This window comes from Pongo pygmaeus, chromosome 2, assembly GCF_028885625.2.
Source record: "Pongo pygmaeus isolate AG05252 chromosome 2, NHGRI_mPonPyg2-v2.0_pri, whole genome shotgun sequence".
Taxonomy (NCBI): Eukaryota; Metazoa; Chordata; class Mammalia; order Primates; family Hominidae; genus Pongo; species Pongo pygmaeus.
The window spans coordinates 184,271,159-184,288,937 of NC_085930.1; the positions used below are offsets into that span (position 1 = coordinate 184,271,159).

The 17,779-nt window shown below is 33.6% G+C and overlaps 1 protein-coding gene across 15 annotated transcripts in view; it reads left to right on the forward strand.

Moving 5' to 3' along the window:
• Positions 1–17,779, forward strand: part of NAALADL2 (N-acetylated alpha-linked acidic dipeptidase like 2) — a 1,372,789-nt gene that overhangs the window by 663,830 nt on the left and 691,180 nt on the right. For all 15 annotated transcript variants that reach the window (XM_054481096.2, XM_054481101.2, XM_063662440.1 and 12 more), the window contains one exon: positions 8,657–9,158. In XM_054481096.2, coding sequence (XP_054337071.1) covers positions 8,665–9,158 — 494 coding nt within the window. In that variant the 5' untranslated portion in view covers positions 8,657–8,664. The remainder of the gene's footprint in view (positions 1–8,656; positions 9,159–17,779) is intronic.

Consider the following 17,779-nt stretch of genomic DNA (forward strand, 5'->3'; position numbering starts at 1 on the left):
ACTATTTTTCAGATATAAAATTAATATATATGATCTTTAGTTTATAAGGAACACACCATGCAGTTAATCTAGAACTGAATCGTATAATGGTAGTATTTTGGGTTAAATTACCAATTTTAATTTTCTTTAGATTGTAGCCTAACAGTGTGTAAGCTGAATATTAACATTTTAGATTTGGATCTTACTCTTGGATCCTGAAAGAATAGATTTTCAGAATTTACCCGATATAGATTTGAGAGGTTAACATAATTTTGTTACTAACAGAATTTTAAATGAACATAGACATATTGTACCAATGTGTTTCTCTGACCTGCCTCCTTCTTTCCTACCACTTAACCACAATATCATGATATATTAACACTGCTTCCTAAAAGAACAAGTATGAGAAAAGCTATTTCGGAAAATAAATAGATGTACTGAATTACCACTGTGGGCCTTAAATAGTCTTTGTGTGTTATGATTTTAGGAAACAGAGGAATATAATTTTAGAATAAAGCACTTCTAGTTTGTAGAAACCTGTTACTTTTTGAAAGTAAAGACATTTAAAAATTAAACCAATAAAGTACCTTTGAAACATCTGAAAAATAGAGTGCTTTAGTAGCCTTGTGTAGATACAAGCTTCAACTCTCTGTTCTTGGAAATCCAAAAGCCATAGTCAAAAAGCAAAATTCACCCTGGCTGAAAAGATGAAAAATTGCAGTGTATCTATCAAGCTATGAGGCTCCTCCCGGCAGATAGCTCTCAAAGAGCCAAGTGGTGATTGTCTTGAGGTGTTAACTCTTGACACACTTGAAGCCTTCTTTTTCCAGTGTAAACTACACATAGTAGGGAGTGGACAGGATGAGCCAAAGGGTTTTAATATCTGAAAACAGGTCGGCAGCAGGTTGAATGTGAACTGTAACTGTCAAGTTCTTAGCAGAGTTGCTTTGCTCTTTGTCCCTTAAAGGCAGGAGAAAAAACAAACAAACAAAAATTTGTAAGTGTTGTTAAGAAGAGACAATAAAGTAGAGGTTGTGGTCTTTTCCTCAGAGCACTGTGCTTGCAAGCAATTCTTTTTTATTCAAAACCCCAGTGCCAGGAAACATAGCCTGCTAGGGTGCTGTGGACGGAAAATATTGTTAGGTCCTGAATGTAGTCAGAGCAGATCCGGAGATCTGAGGGTCCACATAGGACTATTAAGATTGAAGGGCCATGGAGACTCCTGGTGCTTATTGCCACTTTAGTACCATAACCAGGGATTAATAAGCCAATAAGATGCATTTGCTAACATCATGCTAACTCTGGGAACTCTTAGAAAGCCTGGATGTTTAATATTTAAAAGAGTAGGTTTTGAGATTTAACATGCCAGCTCTTCTACTTACTAGCTGTGAGAACTTGGGAAAATAATTGCTGAGCCTCAGATAACCTCATCTATAAAATGGGGAAAATAATAGCACTTAACATAGGATTGTTTCATTAAATGATGTAATGGAGGTAAAGACCTAACTTTATAGTAATTCTTGTCTCATTTTAAGAGTAGAGTGAATTGTGAATTAGCATATAATTTTGGATGATACATCACGGGGATATTGTTATTCTGTACTTCAAAATCTAAGTGCAAAAGATAAAAAAGACATTAATAGATTTCTCTGACTAGATAGAGAAGAATATATTCTCAATACAGAAATCTGCAACTGCAGAAAAAGATAACAGAAAAAAAAGATTTAAAAACAAGCCCTTCAGCTAAGACTGACAGCCTTGTACGTTAACAACTGAGATCAGGCAAATGCTGATGGAACTCAAGAAGACCCTGTAGACAACCCTCTTTGCTATGCCTGTAGTGAAGCTCAGAACTACATTAAAACTCAGTTACAGTGGCTTTCTTTTAGCCAGAATATTAAATTTTTTTCTCCTCCACCCTTTTTTATTTTGTAGGTTTGTGGCTGTATTTATCTCACGTATGTGTGTTTCTAGTGTAAGCCACTCAATACACTGTGAAGGTAGAAAGTATGTAAATTTGATAGAAGTAAGTACAGTAAATACTTCTAGAAACAAGCAGGAAAAGATACTCTGGAATCTAGGTGGAGGTGGAATTGGACAACAAAAAGGACCAAGAAAGAAGGAGCCCATGGCAGGAACAGGAATTATTTACAGACCCCTGAGAAAAAGAGTTTTGTGATATTAGTGAGACTTAAACTTATGTGGTAGATATCCTAAATAATACCAAGCATTCACAGTACCAGTTCAGGACACCCATAAAATTTGTTGCTTTGGTTCATACTAATCAGCTCTTCTGCTTGCTAAATCCTGAATTGAATTATATAATTCTGATATTTAAAAACTTTACCATAAATATAGGAACTCAGGTGGGCCCAACTAACCATCCATTTAGGGTGTGTTACATAAATTGCAGTTGCACACAGGGCCCCAAAGGTTGGCCTACTCAGGGAACTAGCAGGTGCTCATGCATATGCAAGTGATCTAAAACAAATTTACACGAACTGACTGGGTTTCACCAATAATTTTTTTTTTCAAATGGTTTTGACTGCATTTTGCAATTTATAGCTCATTAATTTGACATTCTATAAGCATACCTTTTACATGTCATTTAGTGATCAACATAACTCAGGCTTCAGGGTAAAGTTTTAGTTTATGCTATCCAACTTGATTATCCACTGTGCCTAAATTCAGTGTACTACTCATTTTAGAGTAGGTACTGACTAATTTATTTTTCTAAAAATAAAGCACAAATAATAATTTCCTTTACTTTATGTATCCTATTTAATCTATTAATGAAGCAGGAGCAACAAATAATTGTCATTTCTTTTATGTGGTTGATGTACAAAATTACAATTAAATAAAGAATTCTTGATGCATTTACAGACACCATAGCAGTTGCCAAGGCCATTTCACTAAAACCACAAATGGAAAAAAAAAAAATCTCATTATACTGAAGAATTAAGTCAGGAAACAGAGTCTTCTGAATTACTATTTTTATAGTTTTATCTTTTGCCTTGCCCTCAAGTTGATAACATTAAAGCTTTCAACAACAAAAATTTATTCCACAAACATATACTTTATTTGTATAAAGTAGGTTTATACTGAAAAATTTATGTCAAATGTTTTTTGCCTATAAAGAATATTCTTAAACTTAGATTTAAAAATTCCTATGGGTACTATGTAGTTCACTGTTTCAGTACCTAAAGTAATACTCCACAAAGATGCATAATGAATGTCTTTTGATGATGCACTGACATTTCTAAGAAATGCCTTTGCCTCAAATCAATCCATTCAAACCAGCAAATCATCTGACATTGAAGGTTTCAGGAAACACTATATGAATATTTTTTCTCATTTTACAATAAAGATTCAATCATGGATTGTCATAGGAAATTGAGATTCTGCCTTATGTTTTAAAGCTAATCTGCTAGAGTCATTCATTTATTTTACTTGTAAAATAACTTTTACAAGTAGGAAAGCCTTTATATGTGCTCTTAATTCTAATAAGATCTGTACAATGTTTTCTACTGTTTGAGTTAAAATATTATCAGTAACATTACAGTCAATGAATCAAGTCAAACTTCTATGATAAACATTGTATTCTACAACAAACATTTGTAGCTCAGAATTATGATTACACATCACCAATTCCTGGAATATTAAACAGAATTCTTTAAGATGGAAAAGCTCTGTTGTTCTTTGAGTAAATAGACCAAAAATCATCCTGTAATAAGATATAGTGAAATGTAATAATGAATTTTATATAAATATTAGCCAAACTTCTCTTTTATATATCTGAACCATAGCTAATGATTAACAAGATGCTTCCCATTTTCAAAGGCATTTGGTACACAGCTTTATTTCTCAACATCTCCAGGTCTTTGTTATTAAAGCCTGAGGTCTCAGGTCATAGTTTAATTTAGTTAACCATGTATTTTAAACTTGTAAGCTCCAAAAATATTTCTATTTTCTTAGCTCTATAGAATTCATGGAAAAAAATAGTGAATCACTACAATTATTATTATGAGTGTATCACTTACAGTGTGTTAGACTATGTTTTGAGCACATTAAATAATTTATCTCATTTACTCTTCATAATAACTTCAAAAATGTGGTACTGTTATTATTTTTGTTTGACAAATGTGAAACTTAAACATAAATATATTAAGTGTCTGGCTTAACTTACATAGCAAAGCTGTTATTTGAACCAGATAGCCTCACTATGAAGTCCACTCATTTAGAGATTTACAAGGGCAGAGCATTCATGTAATAAATTCTCTCATTATGACTGCTGAACAAGAAATTAATACTGTTGTGATCATATTCGTAAGTGGCATAAGTAATATGTAACATTTAAAAAACCTTTTGTCTAATCGGTATTATCTAAAATATTTGCCAGACACTGTGTTAGACTAGGTCTGCAACGACCAGAGATTATATTTTACATATTAAATTTTCATTTTTTTTACATACTTATCTTTATTTCCTTATAATTTACTTTGTTTAAGCCAGTATTTGTGAAATAGCATTCAGAAGAATCAGTTTATTTTAAACTATCGTATGTTGAATATAGATGGATATTCATTATTATTAATCTAAGTCTGTCACAGTCCAGAAAAATACCGTTCAGTTCAACTTGTATCTATTTTATTTTTATAATAAAGGGTTAAGTGTATGTGAAAGATAAATGTCTTAGTATGTTGAATTTTAAAAACTAGCCTTTGGTTGTAGGACTGGATGGAAAGAGATATCACCTAAGTGAATTAGATCTGTTGAAAATATGGAAAATATATTACACTTTTCATAATAATTGCATTTTATAAAACAGACCATGTGGCACGATATAACTTGTAAGGGTGTTACAGATATTTCCATCCGTAGAAATGTCACAAGTTTCTATAACTTCCTCTGTACTAAAGTATATCTCTTTTAGATAATTATTCATTCAGATTATAAAATCTACTACATGTACTTTTTAACACTCACATGGGGTAATCTTAAAATAACATGACAATACAAACTAACCAAATCATGTACATCAGTAATAAAAAATTGAATGGCATTATTATGTGATTATGTTGAAGACATGCTGATTTTGCTGAATATTTGTCTTTAAATATAAAATTTTCATGTTACTAGGGAATTTGAAGCTTCTGATAAAAAGAAATACGATATGTCTTGGTCTCACAGGGCAGAGGTGTTTTTAAGACAGCTACATTCTTGGTGGGAACCATAGAATAATTTATGCTATCTCAAAGCTGAGTGTTACTAAAGTTTTATTTATTTGATAGTTTCTTTTTTGTTGAGTTTATTATATATATATATATATATATATATATATATGTTTTAAGTGAAGCAAACAAAACTATCAGGGCAGAGATTTATGTTTATTTTTGTAAAATGTCAATACTATTTTTAAGGCAAATAATTTTATAGAAATAGTTACTAATTTTATGTATGTATATAATACATTTATATATACTATATTTACATATATTTGATATATAAAATATATAAGACATATATAATTGATTTTACCAAGCTAGTGATTAAAATGCTTTATCATATATGTCATTACATACTCATTTCCGTGGTAATTTTCCTGAAATACTTTGGAGTTTGTTACACCAAGTGACTTCATCTACCTTTATCCCAGATGTGACTCTGCTGGAAGATAGAATTTAGTGAAAATTTAATAATGTGTAATGAATCCAAAAGTGGTAGTAAGGGTGTCAGGCAGATATCCATCATGGTGAGGAGTTAATATCTGTATCTGCATTACATTCTAATTGATGGCTCTGTCTGATGTTTGAAGAGCATTAAATTGCTGATGTACATGTGATGGAATGCCTATTGTCAGGCTAGAGATGAAAATTCTGCCTCACCATTGCAGTTGGCTTTTAAATGATTTATAGAGAGGTGACTTTGAATGTTTGTATTAGAGGTCAGAATTAGAGATCTCACATTTCTGTAGTAACTCCCATGTGCCAAGCCTTTTTTGAGCATAAACCAAGCTCCACGATTCAATGTTTTTAAAAAAACCTTTAGAGAGAGAGACTCTGATTCATTAAAATGGGAGAAAAAAATCTAGAGAACTGCATGCAAAAAAATGTCTGAGTAAATTAATCAGGAAGGCATAAGCTGAACAGTTAAAGAAGTAAATATAATATCATTTCAAGATAACAGCAATTTACTGATGTTTAGGCCAAAGGGGAAAAAAAATTGACTAGTGCTAGGAAACTGCAGTTTATAAAGCACATTAAAATAAATTGGTTTCTAAAGTGTCTAGAGATTCTTTATTCTACTTTCTTCACATTTTTTTCTATCCTCTAGTATTTTCTTTTGACAGATTCTTTAAACCCAGTGAGATTCAGTTTCTTCCTCTATAAGTTAATCAGCTATCACCTAACCTATCTGAATAGCTATCATTAATGTCATACGTTACTTCCTTTCTCTGCTTGTCTTGATTTGACCAAAGACAGAACTCAAATGCTACACTTCCTTGAATCATTTTGGAAACAAGACCAAACAAGACGAGATGGAGGGAGGGAGGGAAAAAGAAAAGCAATGTAGAGCCATGAGAACATTTAGTATATCATGTGGTGATTTTTATATTTTAATCTCTACACATATACTAAATGTTAAAAAAAAAAAAAAACACCAAACACTATAGTGTGTGTGTGTGTGTGTGTGTGTGTGAGAATATTATACATCCTCCTGTCCATCTCCACAATGTCTTACAGAATTATATAATTAACTCCCCACCAATCCTTGACAGTTCTATCTCCTCTAAGAATAGAAATGTTCCTTCTAACTCATATAGCCTATCCACTAGTCAATAGATGCTTTAGGTTTACTATGTGGATGAATCCTGATGACAACACTACAAAGTTTATATTACTATTACACCCATTTCACATATGAAGACCCTGTGTTGTAGGGAAGTTATTGACCAATGTCACCTTTTCCTAGTTTTTTCCTCAGCATCTTTGTCCTATGTGTGCTATCCTCAGCCATAGCATACCACTGTAGGTTTTTCAAATGGGACATTCTTATTCTCTCTTTGTGTTTGTAAATTTTCCCCTTCCTGGGTATCCTCCTCTCACACCCTACTCTCTTGCAAAAGCAACTTAGAGGTCACTTTTTTTGAATAATTATTTCTCATATTTTCTGCTAGAATCAATCACCCCTGAGTTTCCCTGATACTTTGCATGTTTTATCTGACTTTTTTGTTTGTTTGTACGTTGTCTCTCTGATTTTATGGTTCCCTATTTGTGGAATAAGGTCTTATTTATTTCTGTCTTCATTACCTATCTCTGCCTGACATGCTAGTAGATAATCATCTTTATTGAGTCAATGCTAGGTAAGAATGATTCCTAGATTTTAGGGTAGCATATGAAAATTCTAGTCAGAATTACAGTTTTTATTTTATACAATTTAATATTTAGTTATATTTGAACTTTCTTAAAAATTTAGGAAATTTTAATTATATGGGCCTCAGCTAGCCAAGATTGGAGGTATGTATGGCCATAATTCTGTGCATAATGCCACTGTGAAATCCTTGTTTTATCTTTTTCATAGGAATTTACTTGTCTACCACGATTCCTAAAGCAATTAGGTAATCAATTATCAGTTGAGCTGTGTTCTTTGCCCACCACAGTGGGACACACAGAAAAATCATAAAACATAGTGAGGGATCTGAGATCCAGCTGGGGTGACAAATCTAATACACAGACAATTTAAGTATAAATACTCTTAATCTGCAGCCATAATACACCAGTGGATTATTGAATACAGACTTAAGACCACTTGCAGTTAATTAGCCCAGTTTTCCTAATACCACTTGGCAGGATACAACAAGCTGTCATCCAAAGCTGTGCAGGGGAGAAGAACCTCCATCTGCCACTCCTGTAGCAAGGTTATGAAACCAAACTCTCCTAGGCTGGCAAAAGGCTTTCCTCTTTGGATTGATGCCATCCCAGACTTTTATTTAAAATTCACTGAGCCAGGCCAATTCATGTCACTAATTTCTTGGGACATCTCGGTCCTCTCTCATACTCTTAAAGTTGTGTAATCTTTCTGGTAACTTAAGAATCTGTAACATAACAGATTTTGCTTCTTGTAGAATTCATACTTCATTTAGTTGTTCTGCCTATTTTTGTAATGAATTTGTGTTTTTAAGACTAGCTCTGGCAATGTAATCATTCCAGGGTTTTTATTATTTTTTCCCTTTAACTTACCAAATCACATCTTTGTTACTTTTGCCTTTAATTTTTAAAAGTTATTTTGTAACCATGAAGGTTTACTTTTGCCTTCTGCATTGCATCATCCTTCAATGTAATTGTGCGTTCATGACTGTTGTTATTCTCCTGAGCCTCAAAGATTAATGGTGTGCGTGTGTGTGTGTGTGTGTATGTGTGTGTCTGTGTAATTTTGTTTTCTCATAGCTTTCCCACTAAGTACCTTTTACTTTCATTTTTCTTTTGTCTTCCTTTCCTATAGTAACATCAACAGAAAATTGTAAGATTAATTAAATAAAATATGAGTTTCTATAGGGAGAATTTATTTCCCTGTATTATAATCATTAAGCACTCAATATGGCTTACTGTTTTGTTTTCACTTTGTTTTTTTAATTGTGTGTTTATTTTATTAAAATATATTTTTCTTATTTTCACAGGTAAAAAGATGGCCTATCAGAAGGTCCATGCAGATCAAAGAGCTCCAGGACACTCACAGTACTTAGACAATGATGACCTTCAAGCCACTGCCCTTGACTTAGAGTGGGACATGGAGAAGGAACTAGAGGAGTCTGGTTTTGACCAATTCCAGCTAGACAGTGCTGAGAATCAGAACCTAGGGCATTCAGAGACTGTAGACCTCAATCTTGATTCCATTCAACCAGCAACTTCACCCAAAGGAAGGTTCCAGAGACTTCAAGAAGAATCTGACTACATTACCCATTATACACGATCTGCACCAAAGAGCAATCGCTGCAACTTTTGCCACCTCTTAAAAATACTTTGCACAGCCACCATTTTATTTATTTTTGGGATTTTGATAGGTTATTATGTACATACAAATTGCCCTTCAGATGCTCCATCTTCAGGAACAGTTGATCCTCAGTTATATCAAGAGATTCTCAAGACAATCCAGGCAGAAGATATTAAGAAGTCTTTCAGGTAGGTGAAGAAGAAACAGATGTTGTTTGAATGCATTTGTTGGGAAAAATGTCTCACAGGGGTATTGAACTGATGATTTTGTCATGGTTCAAGTCAGTTTTGCAAGCTGAGAAACATAACTTATCACCACAACAAGAATAGAAACTTCAAAGAGGAGACCGCACATTTTCAGATTTATGGTACTGCAATATAAATTTGTGATGCAGTTTTATTAATTACTAGTAAGGATCATAACTACTATGGAGACTAAAATTCTCCTGCCACTGTATTTTCTCCCTCTTGGGGAGCCTTGTTAGGCCAAATTGGGATGCAAAGATGGCCACATATACAGGTAATAAAAACTAGGACATTAGCCATATGATTAAAAACTTTTATGACATCAGAATAAAATAAACCTGCTTTATGAGCTGAAGTAACTCTTCAAAAGCTTCACTGATGTCATATAACTAGTGGATAACTTGGAAAAGCTTTTTGTTATTTTATTAGCATACATGTTGAGTTGTAAAAGGTTTTCTAGTTTACATATTTAGTGAAATGAAGAACTAGATATGCAAGATGAGGTATTACCTTCCACGTATATCTTCTATATTTGCAGAAAAAGAATAGTCCTAGGTGAATCATGTATGTTGTTTGTAGGTAGAGAGAGTAGTGAGGTACTACTTCTCCAGAATATTCTTTCTGGGTTACACTGATTTGTTACAGCCAAGATGTTGGCAGGTGTGCATTTCTGGGAATTTTCTAAGGGAAGCATGTCCACTGAAGATGTGTCACTTAATTCATGTACTGAAATACCAGGTGTACTGGTGTTGGTGGATTCTAATCCTCTAATCCTCTTCCTGAAGATTAGACCTCAGTGACTGATAGGAATGTGTTTCCTATACCCTTCTGTGTCTGCTATTCCATTTTGTATAAGCATCCCTGGACATTTAATATGTGGATAATAACACTTTTCATGATACTTCCCAATGTAAAATTGTTTACATTGAGCTGAAAGATATGCTGTTACCTTATAATGAATGATTGTATCATTCAAGACCCAGTGAAGACATCGGAAAACTTCCTGAATATTTAAAGTAGAGAAATGCTTCCATCATTGATCAGGAACTGATAAGCCAATCAGGGGATACTCAGGTAGCCCAGAGATTCACAAAATGGAGCCATTACTAAATTTAGTCTACAGGGAGAAAGTGTTGGGGCTGGAATGTCTGTGCACACAAGGGCAGATAGGGGGACATAACCTCAGCTGGAGACACCACTGAAGACAGAGAGAGGGAAATACCCCAGCTTCTCTTTTACTCCTGCCACTAAGTGTCCTAGCAGTTGTCCTGTTGGCTGAAACCAGCAAGAGACTGCTGACTTACAACCAGAGATACTCATTCTGAAGGGATCCGCTGCCTGCAATATAGGCTGGAGCAGAAAAAGGGAAAGTTGTAGATAAATCTAACTGGCTCAGGATGTTATTAGAAAACAAACCAAGAAAATAGAAGAACTCTTTAAAACTGTTTTTACTTTAACTTCATTATGGACATCTGTTCTATCACAAAATGTCTTCTGGAAAAGAATCCATAGCATTAATTTCTTTTTAATGTTAAGGACAATTATGTGTTGTTTTTTTTCCCTGAGCATCTGGTTAGTTTTTAATTTATTGACACAATGAATACCATAACCTAGTCTGCTTCCTTTTTTACTTTGACTCTTAGTAAGTTTATAATCAAATTTGTATTTGTAAGTTTATAGGAACTTCATAACATGCATTTTATTTACAAACTAAGCTACATTATTTATTGTCCCTCCTTATATAAATTTGGCTTTCTTTGTCTTACTTGTTTTAATTCTTTTTTCAGCACCGTAGTCATCTTTAAAAGCTGGCTTATGTCCTCTTTGCAAATAGGCAACTGATTATAAAATTTAAAATAAAAATAATTACATTAAAATATTCATTATTTCTCTCAGAATGGAAGCTGCATGATGGTAAGGATTATATTCCAGTCTTACACTCCAAAATCAACAAAGTAACATGTATGTCAAAGCTAGCTCTGAAAGCATAACCACTAGCAATTACACTCCCAGCTAATACTCTGTAGTTAGACACAGATTAACAATTATGGGTCCATCAAGTAGCCATATTTGTTTTCTCTATTGAGATAACATACTTTCTTCTTCAAAACAATTGTATTTTTGGTACAAACATCTTCATAAACATAACAGCTCCTCATCCAAAAATAACTTCTCCCTCAACAGTCATCCTAACCACATGTCATTATGAGTCTGTGTGTTTACTGAGCAATCTCAGCCTTAATTCTGTACCTCCTAGTAGTAGTAGATTCCTGCTATTACTTTCCATGAATTTATTAACAATTTTGTGCTCTTACTGGCCCACTATTTTGTTCAATTGCTGTATCTATTTTCTATTCGTTCTCTTTCCTGGACATGCTCTAAACCTATGTCGGTTCTTATCAAATAGCCTAAAAGTTGTGCAATACAAAATATATTATTTTTATAATAGACTGCAGACTCTATGAGAGAATGGACTAAACTTGTTTGTCCACCATTAAAATGCCATCATCTAATAGACATTGAGTAATTATTTTTTAAAGAATGAAATGAATGCATGAATAAATGAGAAACAGATCTGTGTTTATCAATTATATTATGTATTTTAAAAATTATTTTATCATTTATACTTTTCATATATTACAATTTATACAAAATATTATGAACATAGTATTTATTTATATTATATGATATAATTATTTTAAGTTATATAATTATATTATGATTACTCAAAGGATAGCCTATGCTCTGATTTTAAATAAGTGGCAACTTATATCAAAACCAGGTACTGTAAAAATATTAAAGTGTCACTACTGATGCTTCAGTTCCAGTTGAGGCATAAAGACAATTGATGCTACATTTCTAAGACCAACATGTAGCATGTAGAGCTTTGAAAAAAATGATAGTATGGCCCCAGAGATGATTATCCATTTTTGGCTTATGAGAGGTTGGAGAAGCAAAGGCTAGGGAGAATGGAGAAAGTGAAGCATTTTTGAGAAAGCTGCTGATGTGGTATAAGTCCCAGTCTCTTCTCAAGAAAGATGCCTCAAATCCAGTGGAAAAAGTTTAACAAAACTATTTGGAAGATGTAGTGGTGGCAAAACTACTTGGAATAACTTGATGTCTTTCTCATTCAGAGAATCCAACCTCCTACCTCTCATATCTAAGTGATAAGAGATTCACTGGCTAGTTGCTGATAAAAGTGCAAAAGAAGGCCAGGCGAGGTGCGTAATGCCTGTAATCCCAGCACTTTGGGAGGCCAAGGAGGGCGAATCACCTGAAGTCAGGAGTTCAAGACCAGCCTGGCCAACATGGCAAAACTCCGTCTCTACTAAAAATACAAAAATTAGCTCAGCGTGGTGGTGGGCACCTATAATCCCAGCTACTTGGGAGGCTGAGGCAGGGAGAATCGCTTGAACCCAGGAGGCGGAGGTTTCAGTGAGCTGAGATTGCGCCATTGCACTCCAGCCTAGGCAACAATGTGAGACTCTGTCTCAAAAAAAAAAAAAAAAAAAAAAAATTGCCGAAGAAGAGGTGGTTGTTTTAGGTGGCATACGGCAAATCGTATTTCTGTGGATTCTATCTGGGTTGAGAGGGGAGAGCCAGAGGGCTTGGAGAGGGAAGAAGCTTGAGGTGTGTTCAGAGGCCTGGGGGCTGTAAGCAGGAGCTGGAGGAGGGTATATTATTACTCATGTCAAAGGAAAATGAGAAGTCTCCAGTTGTAGAATAAATGAGTCTCCAAAAAACACACAGAGCACACACCAGAGAAAATTTCAGCTGAGAACTCATCCTGAGTAAACACGTTCTCTGATTTGCATTGAAGTGTTGATCACCAAAGTGATTTAATCCTTTTGCAATTTATACTAGCTTTTGTTTTTATATTTGCATCTTTTCCCAATGATAATTGCTATATTCTCCAATACACTATTCTTCTATTCCTATTCTCCAGGATGAAATGCCATTATTATCCTTTTGTGGACAAGAGATGTTTGTGACTCTCTGTCAAGTGCTTGTCCCTAATCGAATCAGCTTAAGCCAGTTGAGATGCTGGTTATCTTGTATAAACCATGTTTACCTAGGACGGTTGAGAAAGCTCTTTAACTTAGAAGAAGCTTGAATGTCACAGGTACAATGTTTCATTTCTATTATATAATAAAGCCACTAAGCCTTTAATAATGTATTTTTTATTTAAAGAAATGACATATACACACACATATATAATTGCTGTTTTGCCATCGAAAGTAATGGCAAAAGCCACAATTACTTTTGCATCAACCTAATAAATTCTGAACATCATAAGCATATTTCTGAGCAGAGTAAGTATGTTGAAAACTTCAAAACATAGTTTGAAAATATAATATTGTAATAATAAGATATTTGAATGGATAAATTAATGAGGTTTAGTTTCTTTTTGAATGCAGGAATGTGTTTGCCTTTGACAGCTGTAGATGCTGTGAAATGGTGAGACAAAAAGGAGAAAATGTGTTGTATTCTAATTATGGCTAATATAATTTCCTTTTCTTAATGGAAAGATCATTATGGTTCTTTCTAATTATAAGTGCAATATGTACAGAAAATTATAAAGAATAAAGTAAAAACCATCCATAATCCTACCTCTTTTTAAAAATCATTGTTATTTCCTTCTATCATTCCCTATCAATCAGCAAAATTGTATTAGGCCATGTATATTTTTTAACACCTGCTTTAGAATTTTTTAAATTAAAATATTAGAATCACTTTTCAAGCCAATAAATATAGATTTAAATTACTACATAAAATACTGCCTGGTATTCCATTATATGGATGTCATGTAGTTTAACCTATTTCTTATAAAGGGACCTTTAGGTTTCCTCTGTAAACATTCTTGTACATCAATCCAAGTGTGCCTATTTAATTATTCCCTTCTGATAAATTCCTGGAAACAAATCACAGCTTCAAGGAGTTCAAATTTGTGTAGTTGTTTGCTTTGTGTCACCAAATTGTCTTGCAGAACCACCAGCCTTCCAGGTCCTTATTTTTTATTTGTTTTTGATAGGCCAAAAAGAATGTTGATAAAAGTTTTCTATATGAATTGACCACGTGCATTTCATTTTTCATGTATGAATTACTTTTTAAAGGAGTTTCCCCTTGGCTTTTATTTGTTCTTTCCCATGGTATTTGTAGGTTCAGAAACCAAAATGTCATAATAGTAAAGTAGTCAATCACAGTATGTATGGTACCCCATCTCTTTGGATTTCTCTTACTAGACACATTTTATTTTCTGACTTCACAAATGAAATGAATAAATAATAAAATACAATCTCTAGAGATGTATCTATTTTTAAATGTTTGCATTATTTGGACAAGGCAATATTTTTTATCATTGATACAAGTAAGCAAGCATGAGTTAATTTATACTGTGAAATGATCTTTATAAGCAATATAAAAGACCATATTTTGTTAGCTGAGGGTTAACTCTTCAAAACGTTTAGAAAATGTTATAAATTGGCCAGGCACGGTGGTTCATGCCTATAATCCCAGCACTTTGGGAGGACGAAGCAGGCAGATCACGAGATCAAGAGATTGAGACCATCCTGGCCAACATGGTAAAACACGGTCTCTACTAAAAAATAAAAAAAATTAGCCGGGAATGGTGGTGTGGGCCTGTAGTCCCAGCTACTTGGGAGGCTGAGGTAGGAGAATCACTTGAACCCAGGAGGCGGAGGTTGCAGTGTTCTGAGATCCACCACTGCATTCCAGCCTAACGACAGAGCAAGACTCGGTCTCAAAAAAAAAAAAAAAAAGTTATAAATTATCTTCAACAATATCATGATGAATAACATCTTGTCTGGAAACCTAGTTTAAAATGCTTCAGATATAGGCATATTTTAGTAATTACTTAATATAATAAATTGAAGTGGATTCCTAAGTCTCATTTGTTTTCTGTTCTTCCGAATGTACTTTTACAAATGATCCTCTCCCTTTTCTCTTTCTTCTTTCTCCTCTTCCTCCTCCTCCTCCATTACTCCCTTTCAGCAACTAAATAGTATATTTGGTTATCTTATGTGTAATATGGGTGGTACATCTTGTAGTACTAATTAAACTTTACTATTGACATTATTTGGTTAGGTTGTCTGGCTTTAATGACATTAAACTAAAGGAATGACAAATTTACTGCATATATATATTGCTACTTCCCGTGTCATGCTCCATGTCCGTGAATCATAGCACTCTTTATCATTGTACTCAGACCTTGCCTCAGAATCCTTCTCCACCCAACATTCTTGAAAGCCCTTATTAATTTATCAGAAGTACACAAGAGAGGATTTTCCATTCTTATCCTATGATATAGCTATGATGGATCAAAAGATACAAATAAGTTCATTTAACATATAGGGATGAATTTTTCTTTTCTGGAAAGACAAATTCCATAATTTTACCAGGACAACTATCAACAGCAAGAAACACAACTTATGACCACTCTGTAATGCCAAAGAGTTCATAATCTTAGAACTCTTCATTTTGACATTTAATATATTTTTATGGTCTTTCCTGACAAAATTGATCTCCTGAAAGGAGAAAATCTCTGTCCAGCTACCTAGAAACAAAATATATATAATTTACTTTTTCACCTATGTCTTTCTCACCAGTACTAATTTACCATCCCATGATATAAGAAAATAAGCACCTGGGCTGCTTTCCTGTCCCCTTCTTTTAACCCAGACATTAGGTTTGTTTACTTGTTACAGTGTTGGTGTCTTTCCTGTACAGTTTTCTCATTTTTTTAATCTCTCCCTTTCCACACCGCCACCCATGTTAACTTCTTTCCATTCAAGAACCACTGCACTTCATTTACCAAAGAATGTATAATTGAGCAAGTTTCCTGTTCAAGACAGCTGACAACTTATACATTACCTCCAGTCTTAAATGAGGGAGGCGAGGTAGTCCTTACCTGTAGGTAAACTGGCTGTGGAATCCATGAAGACCCACAGAGTGTTTTTATGGTTATCAGGGCACTAGAAAGGCTAATATAAAATAGTGGTTTTTCTCTCCTCTGACCCCACAAGAATATATTTTTCACTGACCTACTTTTGTACAAACACAAGATTTTGCTGTTGTTTGATGATGGTGATGTCATCAGCAACTGTTCTCTTCTAGTCTCCAGCCTTACTTTCCAACCATTTTTTTGGCCCCTCTTCACATTATTGTTGTTATTATTATTATTGTTTTTTTGTACTTTGTCTTCTCTATTCTTCATGTTTTTTGTCCCTCTCTAATTTCAGTATTAAAATGAATGAGAGTAGGAAGATTGGGAGACATGAAGAAAGCAATAAAGCAACTGCTATTTTAATTAGAGAAAAACATGTAAATGTATGCACGTAATTCAGTGTATGCAAACGATAACAGAATGAATTTAATAGTAATAGAGTGATGGCTCCTAAAGGAAGTAATTAGCTGTCCTATCATTGATCTCTTCAGATAACCAATGTACATTGTCTGAAGTTTAATCAGAAAAGGAATACATAGGATAAGATTGATTTAATTATGCATAGCGTTTCATTGCTCTGAACCTTAAATAAGGCAACTTCTTAACTCGGAGTTTCTCAGTGTTATGCAGAATGGCATTAATTGTATTAACTGGATTCAACTCACAGACGCAAGCTTATGCCCATCACAATCCTTAGGTATTTGGCTAAAGCAGCACCCACCAATGGGAAGAGTAAAGATTGTTGACAGTGGGGCCTTTGACTGCAATAACTTTCTCCATCTTAACCTGTTAAAATACTGTAAAATACTGTTTGAAATCTGGCTCAGGTGCCCACTCCTTCATGGAAATCTCATTGATATCCCATCAGCTGAATTCTCTGTTTCCCTTTGCAACCAACAGTACTTCATTTCCTCTCATTTTGTTGGCATGAATCACTTTCTGTTTCACAGTGGAGGAAGAACTATGGGTCTGAGTTTAAATAGCATGTAGGCACTCAGTAAGTCTTTACTACATGAGAAAATGAACCAGAATACAGATCTTCTTGATAAGCCTTCATGTCCATGTGGATTATCACTTTTTTTGAAAATGAAAATAATGTATACTTCTGGTTATTTATACCTCCTATTGAAATTTTAATCATACATATATATGATTCACATATATATATATAAATGTCTATGTGTGTGTATATATTTATATATAAATTTATATTTTATACATTCATATATTTATATATTTATATATAAATTTATATTTTTAATACATTTATAGATTTATATATATTTATATATTCATACACATATACACAAATCCTAATCCATGCTTTAGAAATTAAGCAGGATATTTGAGAATACACACACACACACACACACATCCCTTTGATTTTTAAACAAATTTTATATATGTACTCATAGCATGTACTAAAAAAGTTGATTTTGAAGATAGAGGATTTTTTTTCTCTCACATAAACATGAGCTGGATGTCTATTATATTCCAGGCACTTGGCTAGTCACTCTATAGTTTTTAATGACATTCTGTTTAATCTTGAGAGCATTCTTTTTCTATAAAGAAGAAATGAAAATAAAGATTTCACAAAAGG